General features: G+C 37.6%; 1 protein-coding gene and 1 long non-coding RNA gene across 2 annotated transcripts; both read left to right on the plus strand.

Moving 5' to 3' along the window:
* The first annotated feature begins 5 nt into the window (after positions 1-5).
* On the plus strand, positions 6-7,285 carry LOC100050470 (myelin P2 protein). The gene is made up of 5 exons (XM_023648391.2): positions 6-24; positions 2,367-2,466; positions 4,362-4,534; positions 4,750-4,851; positions 6,261-7,285. Exons 2-5 carry the CDS (start codon positions 2,394-2,396, stop codon positions 6,309-6,311), a joined length of 399 nt encoding a protein of 132 aa, XP_023504159.1. The 5' UTR covers positions 6-24; positions 2,367-2,393; the 3' UTR covers positions 6,312-7,285.
* A 3,948-nt stretch (positions 7,286-11,233) lies between these two features.
* LOC138915360 (uncharacterized) lies at positions 11,234-13,895 on the plus strand. The gene is made up of 2 exons (XR_011421203.1): positions 11,234-11,379; positions 13,709-13,895. It is a non-coding gene; the product is annotated as an uncharacterized lncRNA (long non-coding RNA).
* Positions 13,896-14,627: the final 732 nt, after the last annotated feature.

Genomic DNA, 14,627 nt, shown 5'->3' on the forward strand with positions numbered 1-14,627 from the left:
TTCCAGGAGTCAGGTACATTGCTGGTAAGTCTCAAATAAAAAATTCCTTTCTTTGTCTAAAATTGCTTCAAAGTTATAAGATTTGCCAATGTATATCTCAACGTTTACATATTTTTCTCTAAAAGTAGATTTAGTATGCTTTTTGTTTGTTTTGTTTTGTTTGCTGGGAAAGATTCACCCCAAGCTAACATCTGTTGCCAATCTTCCCCTTGCCGTTTTTCCTCCCCAAAACCCCAGTACATAGCTGTATATACTCTAGTTGTGAGTCCTTCTAGTTCTTCTACGTGAGCCACGGCCACAGCCTGGCTACTGACAGATGAGTGGTGTGTTTCTACACTCGGGAACCAAATCCAGGCCACTGAAGCAGAGTGTGCCAAACTTTAATGACTAGGCCATCAGGGCTGGCTCTCAACGTTTATGTTTTAAACTCCATGGCTGTTCCTATTTGCAATACAGGGATTACTGAAAATTCATACAGCTCTCCTGTACCAGTCCCTCTGAATACAAGGGCTCAGCTCTAGTGAAAGGTTTGAGAGTCCTTCATAGATTTAGGCAGAACATGTAAATTTTCGTAGGCACAAGTGATAGCATCATTCATTTTAACTAAGTGTTTGGATAAGAAAGTAACACATCCTCTAATGAAAAGCCCTTTCTTTCATAGCTGTTTGTTCTATCCCAGTACAATGTACTCCCTCCAGTTACATTCTCTTGGGTCTAGGATTGGGTTAGCTGGTTAGCTGAGGAGTTTTTCTAGTCATGATTTCATTCCCACTTTGAGTTACCAAGCATGAGTGATGTAAGATGAGACTTGGACCCACTGTACCTGATTCCACATTTTTGACCCAACTTGGACTCAAACCACATAATTGCAATGGTTATGGCATAGCTCTGGCATTGGTAACCCAAGCCCTTGAGGCCAGCAATTATACCCATTGTGAGCCAATTGATCACGGGGTATTTTCATTTTTGTGAAGAGTACCAACCTGTGTACTAAATATATAAAACCTGGTAATATCAGTTGTCTCGTGGCCAGGATTAATGCCAATGTGGAAAACCTCCTGGGAAAATGTATGGCAGCAACTAGCTATTCCCAAGAGCAACACTTATATTTGAAGCGGCTTTACATTTTTTCCCCCTGGTCAAAGGCTGAGCCCTGATGTACTGGAGTAGCTCTGGATGTCTCATCTCTGGATTTTCACCTCTCTTGACTTTGAAGCAGAGAATGACTGTCTCTATCCAGTCATGGGGATGTTAGTATTGCCTGACCTTCAGCCAGGGCCTCTGTGCACGTGTGGCATAGCAGGAGCAGTGTAAGATAACCAACCAGAGTTAGCTACGGGGGAACAATGCCAGGTTCAAATCCTACCTCTCCTTATTCGAGTTTTGGAAGCAAGTTACCTAATCTCCCCCAAGCTCCAGCCTTCTCTTTGGCAAATGGGTATAATAATAGCACCGAACTCTTGGAATTGTTGGAAGGATTAAATGGAATAATCCACATTAAGCACTTAGCACTGTGACTGGTTCATCGTGAGATCTCAATATACATTAGTGTTATTATCATAGAACATTCTTTCTCTTTACAAAACTGTAGATTTGCTTTAAAGGACTTAAACTCAAAGTTATATTAACTAAGAACCTGCTTAATTTGGACGTAAGGTTTTTTTAGCTAGAAATCTTTGCTGCGGTCAAAGAGCGTGCTATAGTTCTATTTCTTGTCCATCCCATGAATACAATTTCTGTGCTCTGTTGTAATAGACTGACTGTATTGTCTGCCTACTCTGCCTGCCTGGGATATGTGAACTATGCCAAGCCTCCCTTACCTATGAATACTTCCTCACACTGCTCCCCTGCATTTCTCTCCCACAACATATTTGAGGCGGTGATCACAATACTCATGGACATTTTCCTCTCTTTTTTCTTTCAGTAAGAATTCTTAATTGTGCAGACTCAGGACTGAGGGTGACCAAGATGCCTAAACACACACACACACACTCACACACATACACACACACACACGCATATTCCTTCATTCGTGCTTATATAATTTAGTTCAGTATAGGACTTAATTTAAGGAATCTTCCAAAGCAGTAAGGACCTAAGTACTTCTTAAAAATGTAAGATTGACCAGAAGGTTTTTAAAGGTTCAAATAGTGCTCTCATTGATTTCTATAAAAATTTTTGGAGACTAAAGGAAACATTATGTGAAGTTTTCTTTTGTCCTAATGGATGATTGAAGAGCCATTCATTGCCCAGTCCTGACACTGCTTTTCTCCATTGGGTCTCTGTGAGAGTCACATGCTTCGGACATCTTTGAAAAGAATCTTCTGAGGCTTCAGCATCTCATTTGTCTTCTGTATCTCACCTAGAACTCTGTTGAATTCTCACCCATCACAATGAGCAACAGATTCCTGGGCACCTGGAAACTTGTCTCCAGTGAGAACTTTGATGACTACATGAAAGCTCTGGGTAAGAGATGTTCTTTGATGTTTGGGTTGAGAAGATCCTTTTTGAGAAAGCTGCATGCCTATTTCCTTCTAACTCTTTTTCCAGGAGTCTGGGAAAATTTGCACAGGCTAAAGTACAATCCTATTCTAGAATTAATCTTCGGTTGTGTCATTCAGAGAGTTTATTTGCATTTTATTCATGGCAATTTTAATATATTTTAACCTAAAGGAGAGTTGCTTAAATGCATGGAACTCCCACCAATTTTAAAAGCAGTTTCATATCAATAGGGCTTTGGTTTCAGACCTGGAGGAAAGAAATCTTAGAAGTTCAGTCTATCCATTCTCTGACTTTCCTGAGAGCTAGTTTTGTAACAACCAAGGTGCTCATGAAATAAAGAGTTGAATTTACTAAAGTTAATAGAAAACCTCAATTTAAAATTTTGATAGTTAGCTAAACCAGAAGTTTTCTCTCTAGACCTCTAGGCTTTCTGTTATTACATAATTATGTAGACAGTTTTTAAAAAGTAAATGCTTCATAAATGAGGATGTTCACAGTCTAGGGAAGTTACACAGAGAAAAAGAACTGGTTTGTGTCAGTGAATTCAAGTCAGTGACACTAACATCAGGCGTTTCTGGAGTTGGAGCAGTGGATGAAGATGGAAAGCCCAGTCATTAATTACATCAACTTTATTTTATACTATTTTAGAGAATGTTCTGTAGATATGAGCAAAACAGGTGTGAAGAGTCTGGAAATTTCCAGATTTGTATAAATATAATAGAGAGTGATGCCAATGACCTCAGGTTGCCATGCTAGTCAGAGTGCCTGTAGCTTTACTCACTTGTTCAGAAAGCTTGTGAGAAAAGTTCTATTTTTAGATAAAATGAATAAAATCACGTCATGTTGCCTAGAAAACTATGAGAATTTATGGGGATAAATCCATACTATGAGATTGGTTAGATTTATGGACTTTACAGCTGAGGAAGAAGCAAAATATAGCAAAATCTCAATGAAAGACTCCCTGGGTCTGTCATTTTCAAATTTTAAAGTGCGTAAAAAGACCTGGGGGTTAGCAAATTCTCAGGCTCTCTGCAGAGATTATAATTTAGTTTGAAATACATTATCCTAAATCATATACAATAACACAAGATTAATCAGAATCAGGAGGAAGAATAGAGTTCACAATTCTTTATTAGCACTGACTCTTCACTTTTTATTTAATATACATATATACACACACACACACACACAAAACTGATACATTTTCTTAGTCTTGGTAGTAGTAGTAGTAATAAAACTTGAGTCTAATTTTGTTTTTCAAATGCATAAATTTTTTTAAAAGTCATTTTATTTATCTATGATCATCTGTAATTGGAGAGATCTTGAAGGGCAATGGATGGTTTTTTCCTACCAGCTATACTTAGGAGCCACAACAAAATTTCAGAAATGAGATTCTATCAAGGATATGGGGGGAGTTATTTTCTATACCCATAATATATTACTGAGAAAAAAATACAAAACAGTGAGTATCTGTCATGGACTCATTTAAATAATCTATAATATCTATATATACAAACTAAAATGTCTAGAAAAATCCATACAAAACTTTAGTGATTTTCAATGGAGTGTGGGATTGGATGTGGTAAAAGTGGGTGATGTGCACTCTTTAGTCTGAACAGTTTTATCTATAAAATCCACAGACATTACTTTCATAATAGCAAAACCTAAAATATTTGAATCCATGGACATGTATTTCCATTAGGTGGTGAAACCTAATTTCCATTAGGTCGTTAGTGGTAAGTGACGCTACCTGCCATCTGCACACCTGAGGCGCAATTGAGCAGGGACTGTGGCCACCCAGAGCCTCTCTAGGTAAGGTTTTTTGGGCAACATAATTCTACCACCATCTTGATTTTCAGGTGTGGGGTTAGCCACCAGAAAACTGGGAAATTTGGCCAAACCCACTGTGATCATCAGCAAGAAAGGAGATGTTATAACTATAAGAACTGAAAGTGCCTTCAAAAATACAGAGATCTCCTTCAAGCTAGGCCGAGAATTTGAAGAAACCACAGCTGACAATAGGAAAGCCAAGGTAAACTTCACTGTTTCTCTTCAAAGTTGGCTCAGTCTACCGCTTGAGAGAGAGGCTTAGTCCTGCTAGTGTTCAAAACGGTGAACTACTCCATTCTGTTGAAAATGAATGTGCCTCATAAGACATGCATTATGAAAACAACTCAATATTGAATGAACTGCTTCTTTAGTCAACCAAAGTCCAAGCAAGTCAATTCTGTGAACTTTTCTTTCCAGAGCACTGTAACCTTGGCAAGAGGTTCACTGAATCAAGTGCAGAAATGGGATGGCAACGAGACAACAATAAAGAGAAAGTTGGTGGATGGGAAAATGGTAGTGGTAAGAGTATTTTCACTTCAACTACAGTAATAGTGCTACTCAAATAGAGAAATTGGTTATATTATTTTCAAAATATTCTTTTTTCTTTGGAATACAAATGGGTCAGAATGGCTAAAAATAAAGTCAAAGTTAATGCCTGGATGATATTTAAACCATAAGGACTCATCTTCAAGTATAGGTCCAAGATTTTGGAAATAACAAAGCCTATTTGTTATTTTGGGAAATCACCACTCCTAAAAATGATAATAAAGAAAGTATGAATAAATCTCACTAGTTTGGATTCACAAAAAGAAAAGCAAATCTAAGTTTTAAAAGCAATTCAATACCCAAAACAAAGGATAATTAAAAAAATAAGAAGGCCAGCCCCAGTGGCCTAGTGGTTAAGCTCAGTGCACTCTGCTTTGGCAGCCCACATTTGGTTCCCCAGCACAGACTTACACCACCTGTCTGTCTGTGGCTGTGCTGTGGCAGCAACCCTCATACAAAAAGAGGGAGATTGGCAGCAGATGCTAGTTCAGGGTGAATCTTCCTCAGTAAAAAAAATGATAATAAATAAGGTATGGTATATTCATATTTGAATATTGTATAGCAATTAAAATCAAGTTTCCAAACAATATTTAAGGACGTGAATGAGCCTTAATACGTCAAAAAAACTGAATGTAATAAAAATCCCATTTGATTCAGAAAAATAAAATAAAAGCAAAACAAACCCTAAAAGGCTCAAGTGTAGAGTATTTGTAGATTTATAAGCATTTTGCTTTCAAGAATCTATACTAACTTAGACTAAACAATGTCAATAATTCAGGTTTGGCAAATTGGAGACCTCTTTTAGCCAGCAGATACGAGTGATGACCAAAGCTACATGAGATGACCTATAATGATTTTTTTAAAGTATTAAGTTCCGTGCTTACTAATTAAACACGTACATGGAATAGAAATAGATTCATATAACATTTTAAATGTTCCTTCCCTTTAGTTCAGAGGTTCCTATCCTTAGCTGCACAATAAATTTACAGGAAGATTAAGTCCCCCTGTGGGGGCCCCAACACAGATCAACTGAATGCACATCTCTTGGGGGAGGAGGGGCCATCATTATTTTTAAATGTTCCCCAGGTAATGCAAAGGCACAGATAGTTTTGAAAACCACTGTTTTAGTAGATTTAAATGCATGCAAATTAAAACTGGCCACTTGAAAAAATTCTTCTGCTGTAACATAGATCAACTTTAAAACCGTTTCTCCTATTTTAACGGTCGTGAATTCTGTACTACTGGAAACTGACACACTGATATTTTATTCCTTTCTAAATTTAATCTTATGAGTTCGCTCTTAATTTCCGTTAATATTACAAATTCGCTGTCCCCTAATTAGAGTTTTAGATGTTCAATTAATCTCTCTCTCTCTTTTTAAGGAATGTAAGATGAAGGACGTGGTTTGTACCAGGGTTTATGAGAAGGTTTGAGAAGATCCTCACTGAAGTGGTATTTGACCATTTGATGTTGGAAGTCAATTGCTTCCGTGCCAAGGCCTCACTACATACTGCAGTTTGCTTGTCTGTTTTTGCTTTTGTCTTAATAGATCCGATAGGCAAAGGCCTAAACTGAGCATTAAGCTAAAATTCAGTGTTATTTAAACATTTTCAATTTGCATGCACATCTTTACTATATTAAAGTATGTATATTGGCCAGTCCTCAATAGTTGATAATGTCGTTTAATTATCTGCGAAATTCTAACCTATGTCGTACTTTGTATATTTGAAATGACAGTAAAAGGAAGTCAGAAGACAGTAGAAGGAAGTAAATATATTGACCTCAAATGCTTTCAGGGGCCAGGAGAATAGGAGGGAGGGGGATCCGAATGAGGCAATCTAGAAGAAGGAGCTGGTTTAAAATGACGAGTTCTAGTTTCAACTAAAAGGTGCAGCCTGTACTATACTCCAGCCAATTCTTTTTAAATTGAGAGCTAATTTACAGACGGTGAAATACACCGATATCAAAGGTAGAGTTCCTTTAATCCATTGCGACAAACGCCTTCACCCATAGAATTCACATCCTGATCGAGATACAGTACATTTCCTTAATCCCAGAATGCTTTCTCTGCTCCTTCCCAGCCAATGTCCTGCCGTGTCCTACCTCCAACCAAAGCAAATGGTGATTTGGTTTCTATCACCACAGGTTAGTTTTGCCTGTTCTCAAACTTCATAGAAATGGAATCATACATTCTGTGTTCTTTTCAGTCTGGCTTTTAAACCTCAGCATGATGTTTTTGAGATTCACCCGTGTTGTTGCATGCAGCAGTAATTTGTTCCTTTTTATTGCTGAGCAGTATTCCATTGCATGAATATATCACAGTTTATTTACCCGTTCTCTTAAGACAACTGGGCTGTTTCCAATTTTTGGCTACTATGAATAAAGCTGCTATAAAATTCTTGTACAAGGCTATTGTGGATATACGAGTTTCTTTCTTTTGGATAAATAACGAGGCATGGAATTATTGGGTCCAGTTGATTTTTGACAGGCAGGAATAGGGGACCACTGTGCCTAAGCAATAGTGAAACTATTTCAGATGTGTTGATGTTGTTAGGAGCCAGGATTTTCACCGTGGAAATATGGAATGAGGGAAGGCAAGAAAGAACCATGTGAGAATGGATTGGAATAGATATAAACCCATGGTTTCTAAGGCATGTGTATGTGTGTGTATATAATTGCACATGCATACCTGCATGTATTTATGTGTGTGTATATATATGTATTTGTGTGTATGTATATGTGTATATACATGCATATATTTCCTAGCTCTATCTACCCAAAGAGCTTAGCTGCAAAGATACCTCAATAGGAATGAGTACATCTACCACCCAGATCTGGGTGTCTAATATCATTCCCCATTGAAAGGAATGAGGGTTCTTTGGAGAAATGGCTGATTCCAATGTGAAGGCAGGGTAAGTACGAGATGAGACTGAAACATCTCATCATACCAGAAAGTAAGATAGTGTTCAAAAAAAAAAAAAGAGGCACATCACCGAAATATGAGAGCCAACTTGAAGGTGCTCCCATTGGCCAAATCTGGAACAATTTGAGAAGAAAAATAATTAAGAAAAATAGCAAATTATAAACTATTAGGGGGGAAAGTAAGAATGCATAAATCCATAATGATAATGACCGAGAAAGAGAGAAGGGAGAAGGATGTATCTTCTTCACAATAGAACGCCATGGACTGACTGGTAAGTGTGGAAGGAGTGCTGAAATTGGAAAATCATCACTTTTTAACCATCACAGTAAATATTGGCTCAGTCAAGAATGATCAATGGATGCTAAAGCTAGGAGCAGGTTATTAGTTCGTCTTAAATATCTCCTCCCAGATTGCTTATTATTGTTGAGGAGAAAGACTTTTCCTCTACGGTTCAAAGGTTCTTTCGTCTGGTCTAATAATCAAATAGACATGAGTCAGAGTAATAGGAGAAAAACAGAGTTAATTTCATACATAAGGGGACCCCACACACATGAGAGGTTTGAAGATAGACAAGTAAAATGAAGTATACATGCCATCTCCAGCCAAGCAATGGGATAGGGACCAGGGGCTTCAGAGGACAGGAGGGTAACTCTCAGGACAAGGCAATAAGAAGAGCAGATGTGCAATAATTAGAGGCCTGCCCTGCCATACAGATAGGTCATTCAAATTTATTTCTGGTAATAACTCTCATTATGGGCAGGGTCCCAATTTAAATGATTTAGCGGAGAGGTAAAAGATCCTCGTGAGCCCACAGGGTCTCGATTGCCTTTAGCTCAAAATAATCCACATGCCAAAGTGGCACATCCTGGGGAGGCCTGTCCTGAACCCTTTCATTACTTACAAGTGAAAAAATAGTAACTATGCAGTGGAAAAATTGAACAATCTCTTGACTGAGTAATCAAAATTAACCTGACCCATGAAGGGTGGATGAGCAACACGCGCCTTCAAATGTGATACTCTGAAAAGGAAGCGACATCACTTGTGTAGTCATCTGGCCTGGAATCCATATCTGGATCTAATCATGAGGAAACACCAGACAAATTCCAAATGAAGAATGTTCTATTAAAAAACGGGAGGGGGTGTTGCTTGAATTCTTCAAAAATGTCAATGTCATAGAAGACAAAGGAAGGCTCTGTGGAAACGTTCCAGATTAAATTATACTAAAAATACATGACAACTAAATACAGTAAGTGATCCTAGATGAGATCTTGTTATAGAGGTAAAATAAATGCTCCAGAGGACGATATTAGGTTAATTGGCAAATTGAAATAGACATGGTAAATTAGATTAGAAATATACTGTAATTATGTAAGAGAATCTCCCTATTCTTTGGAAATATCCACTGAGGTATTTTGGGGTAATGGGCCATAACGAATGCATTGTACTCTCAAAAAATTCAGAAAAAAGTATTCTGTGTGTCTGTGTGTGTGTGTGTGTGTGTGTATGTTACACACATTACGTACATACATAAAGACAGCAATGGAAAAAGCAAATGGGGTAAAATTTAATAATAGATGAATCCTGGGAAAAGCTACATGTGTCTTATTTGAATTAATCTGATTGTTGCAACTTTTCTGCAAGGTTGAAGTTATTCCAAATAAAAGTTTTTTAAAAAGCTGCCCTGGTCAAGTCCTTCTCTCACTGTGGGCATTCAGTCAACACATGTCTGGGGGGGCGTCATAACTGAGGTGTGGTTTTCTATTTATTTTTTGGCTCCCCAGGTAAACCCACAAAAAGGAGAGTTTAAAAACTGTGGTGCTATTTTTAAAAGTTTGTGGTCACATGACTTGCTATAAAATGTATTCCTCAATCAATATAATTGCTTTACAAAAATTGTGGGTCCTTTTTGTTTTCACAACAGGAAAAGTGGAACCACACTGATAATGAGGAACCAAACAATCATTTAGACAGGGGACACACGTTGCTAGATTTGAAAAAGATTTTCAAGCAAGCAGAAGAGGGTAGGGGTAAGGGGGGAACTGGAGTTCCACAGTATTCAAAAACAGTCTCAGAAAATAACTTTGATTCTGCAGATCTTTTCGATGTAACGTGGTCGTTAAGAGCAGTCAGACTGCCCAGTTCAAATTCCAATTCGCTACTTACTAGCTGTGTGTCATTGGGCAAGTGGGTTACTTCTCCTCTTTGCCCCTCAGTTCCTTTATCCGTAAAAATGGAGATAATGGAATATACCTTAAAGAGTTGTAAAGAATAACTAAGTTTGTATATGTGAAGGACTTAGAACAGTGCCTGGCACAGAAAAAGCATTATACAAGTGTCTTTTGTTATTATTCTTTATTTAATAATATACATGATGTTCAAATAGATCATTTTTATGCCTCAAAACAGACCTTTATAAGATCTCAGAGCTGTTGATGTTGATTTGCACACCAAGTGACTAAATTTATTAAGAATGTTATTTACACAAAAATAAAAACAATTGAGAAATCTACAAAGAGGAATCCGTAGGAAAGCCAACAACCATTGCTACATAACTCTGCTAATCTAAGCAACTTCTAAAAATGGCAATTGGTGATTATCTACTCTAACACAAATAAGGTCTTAAGAAATACGTCTACTCCCCAAAGGATGAGCAACTTACCTGATCTCAGTTAGACAGCGATTGGGGCTGGAATTGCCTCAAATGGTCTCCTAAGTGCTGAGAGATTTTCAGGAATTTAGCAAGCCGGTTGTTAAACAATTGGTAGCTTAAAATCAGCCATGATAGAAGAATTTACACCACCAGAGGTCAAAACACAACCAATTAGGGCTTTGGTTCTTGAGGAGCTGGTTGTAAACACTTGTTGGCACACCACTGACTAGAGGTAGCATCATTCTTGGATTTTATCAATGAAAATCTTAGCTTCATGTTGACCATAATATTTCTAATTTTGGACTAAAGACTTCCTTTCCAAGTTCTTAAAAAGTCACTCCTGTTTAGCTTTTAGGACGATTTCTTCTAAACCAGGTTGTACCTCTCCAAATACAGCTGTACATTAAAATCATCTGCAAGTTTTTAAACATCCCAATAGCAAGATTGTACCACAGACCCATTGAGTCTACGCTATGGGTGATGGATGAGACTGGGTTCTCAGTATTTTTCTTAAAACAACCCCATGTGATTCCAGTGTGTGGCCAGTTTGAGAACCCATTGTGCCAAAGTCTTCCAAAGTTAGAAATTTAATGTGGGCTATTTTCATTTGATGTCAATGAAAATGGAGTGGAAGGTCATCAAAGTCAGGGGTACCAAATGTCTCCAACGTCACACTAAGTAACAGTGGGCAGTCAAAATACTACCATAAAATCAACACAGATGTAATCAAGTCCTGTGTTAGGGAAGTAAGTGTTTACCTCTTATCTTTGTTATTTCCCCAGGAGGTGACACAAGTGGCCATTATCCATGACATATGGAAAAGCGAAGGTTTAAAAACAGCAAAATGTGGATCAACAGGAAAAACAAAGCCACAAAATAATGCTAAACCTCTGCAAAATATAAATCATCTTTCAGGAGAATTTAGAAAGTAAGTTCAAATTACTCAAAAAATGTAGCATGGGACTAAGTTTTGAAATAGTATTTCCTACATTTTCTATCTATTAAAAAAAAATCAGTGTTGGAATGCAAAATTTTTAGGTCCCAGTTATATGCATCGGGATTTTGGCACTATCTTTGAAACATAAGAGCGCCTGTTTAGCTAACTGACTGTTGTGCAACGATTTTAATTGGTCTGGTGGTATAAAGTGAATATCCCAGTAGCTCCAAGGATTGATGCTTCTACAGCTAAAGGGTTTTGAAAACTAGATCTGTGGCAAGTCTAAGTTTCACATTCCATTAAGAAGACCAAATAATATCATTCCCTCGTTGGAATCTCAGATGAACGTGAATTTTTGCACAATCTTGCATTTGGCATTATAGTACTATTATTCTTGATCTTCTATAATTGCCTTTTTTTCAGATTATTAATGCATCATTAATGCATGTAAATTGCATTAAATAAGTTAAATAATGTAGAGTGAGTTGACAAGAGAGTTCAGTTTTAGGATTTCCAAAATAAATCATCAGTGGGCTTGTGTTTCCTCAATGTAATTTGGCAGCTGGGGAATACTTACTGTGCCGACAGCCAGCACGAATTTAGATTTGTATTAAAACCTGTCTTGTAATATGGCGCATTGTATTCATTGCAGCACCATCTCCCTCAGCTAGATTGCGTGCTGTTGAAGGTGAGGACACATCCTAAGCCACTTCGTGTCCATGAAATTTTCCAAGAAAAGTGCTAGTTTGCAGCAACTACTGATTGAATTCCTGACTGACGTGGGAAGGTGCAGAGCATCTATTGCCTATTTCATGCATTAGGGAGTATGCATAGGATGGGATGGGGAATATAAATTTAATATAAATATAATAGCAAGAAACCCACAAGGGTAGTGGGGAAATATGGATTTGAACCCCGGCTTTTTTTTTTAAATTGAGATTCATAATAGTTTACATCATTGTGAAATTTCAGTTGGACATTATTTCTTGTCCATCACCACATAAGTGCTCCCCTTCACCTCCTGTGCCCGCCCCCCGCCCCCCTTCTCCTGAACTCTTTTCTTTGTCCATGTGTTTGTTCATACTCCACATACGAGTGAAATCATATGGTATTTGTCCTTCTCAGTTTGGCTTATTTCCCTTAGCACAATACCCTAGAGGCCCAACCATGCTGCAAATGGGATGAATTTGTCTTTTGTTATGGCTGAGTGGTATTCCATTGAATATATATATACCACATCTTCTTTATCCAATCATTGGTCGATGGGCACTTGGATTGTTACCATGTCTTGGCTATTGTGAATAGTGCTGCAATGAACATAGGGGTGCATGTTACTTTGGATTCTTGATTTCAAGTTGTTTGGATAGATACCCAGTAGTGGGATAGCTGGGTCATATGCTATTTCTATTTTTAGTTTTTTGAGGAATCTCCATACTGTTTTCCATGGTGGCTGCACCAGTTTGCATTCCACCAGCAGTGTATGAGGGTTCCCTTTTCTCCACATCCTCTCTAACATTTGTTGTTTTTTGTCTTCGTAATTACAGCCACTTATTACCTGTGTGACATTGTGTCACAAACTCTAACTTGCAATTTCCTAATTTGTACAACGGAGGCAGTAATGGCTACCCCAGACGGTTCATGATATGATGCATGTGAAAGCACTTTGTAAAGCGTAAAGCATTTTTCATACATAAAATATAATAATGATTATGTCTATGAACACATAAATATGAATCTTTCTTTTCATCATATAGGTTTTTTGTTTGGGGTTTGTTTTGTTTGTTTGTTTTTGTGTGATGCTCCAACCCCATACAAACTTTTCTGTTTACCAGGCTCCTGAATGATTAATTATAAAAAAAAATAGAGTGAATAGAGTCAAACATATTACAGTCTTGATTCATCCCACCAATAGAGGGAAATAGATAAGATGCTGTTAACTAGAGTGTTATTCAGCCTCTGAAGTCATGCACTTGGATCCTGGTTCTCTTGCCCCACAGCTGGGAGACCTTGTGTAACTCATTTACCATCACATAACTCCACTTTCTCCACCTTTAAAAGAGGGAGCCCAACTGGATGATCTCTAAGATCTCAATTATTTCTAAATTCTATATCATATCTAATAGAATTGGCTATTGAATATTGAAATAACCTTATTATGTTCACAAGCTTTTGTATTTTAATAACTGCCTGCTCCCCAACTTCCAGAAGTTCCATGCACACAAATAATCATTTTATATTTATTTTATATTATAATATAAATTTATATATATTATATTTATATAGTTATATTCTCCATCCAATCCTATCTCCCATCCAATAGATTCCTCGTCATCCTTCAAGAGACATCAATCCCATACTGACTTCTCTAACCTGCCTCTGAGGAGGAGAATTTGGTAACTCCCTCCACTGCGTTACCACTGCAATATAACAATGTATTGGCATCTCTAACTCGAGACTGAGAGCTCAATTGAAGAAATTTTAAATTAAAAATTTTTTAATTAAAAAAATTTCCAGCCCACTGTGATTGATTCCCAGAAAAGTCTTTGTAAATGTTCGCTAAGTAAATGAATGTGGGAATGTATACCACTTCACCTGTTGACCACAGTATCCTACACACCAAGGCCCCATCCAATGCGGAGTTTGGAAACAAATGGATGGATTTCACCCAGGTGAGTTGAGGTAAATTCTTTTTCTCAGAATTTCACAGACAATGAACAATGTGATTATTGTTGGCCACTATAATATGCCATCACATACAACTTTCCCTTCTTTCCTCTTGACATGTTGAGGTCTGGAATGTTAAACTATAAACAGGAAGTCTGTCTGCTTCTGCTTTTCTGGTAAGTGACATGCATAACCCAGGGATGGTCAAATACCTGACGTAGCCGGATTCCTGTTACATTCCTGAGTCTATAGGAAAGCCAAGGAATTTTCTTATCTAGAAAAAGTCAGGGAAGTCCATGAATTAGTAATATGATTAAGATTTATCTGCTTGCAACATGGAGTATAGATTAGATCTACCACTCCCAGCTGCACACTCTGTATTTATCTTGCATAGAATTCAAGTTAATTTTAGGTTTTTGAATGGCTGATATGAGGGCAGACACATTTGGGTGGAGAGGATGCAGGAAATATTCAGAAAAGCATAGAAGGGAACCTCTCTCAGTTCCTTGCGTATCTATGACCTAGGTTTGTGGCTCACTGAATCTAGAACTCCTGCAGGATTCGTCAGAGATCCA

Source organism: Equus caballus, chromosome 9, assembly GCF_041296265.1.
Source record: "Equus caballus isolate H_3958 breed thoroughbred chromosome 9, TB-T2T, whole genome shotgun sequence".
NCBI classification, from domain to species: domain Eukaryota; kingdom Metazoa; phylum Chordata; class Mammalia; order Perissodactyla; family Equidae; genus Equus; species Equus caballus.

Excerpts from the sequence above, each read along its gene's own strand:
- LOC100050470 (XM_023648391.2), top strand. The coding sequence starts at position 2,394 with ATGAGCAACAGATTCCTGGGCACCTGGAAACTTGTCTCCAGTGAGAAC. Across the intron at positions 4,535-4,749 it reads CTGACAATAGGAAAGCCAAG|AGCACTGTAACCTTGGCAAG; the intron begins GTAAACTTCACT and ends TTTTCTTTCCAG. Across the intron at positions 4,852-6,260 it reads TGGATGGGAAAATGGTAGTG|GAATGTAAGATGAAGGACGT; the intron begins GTAAGAGTATTT and ends TCTCTTTTTAAG.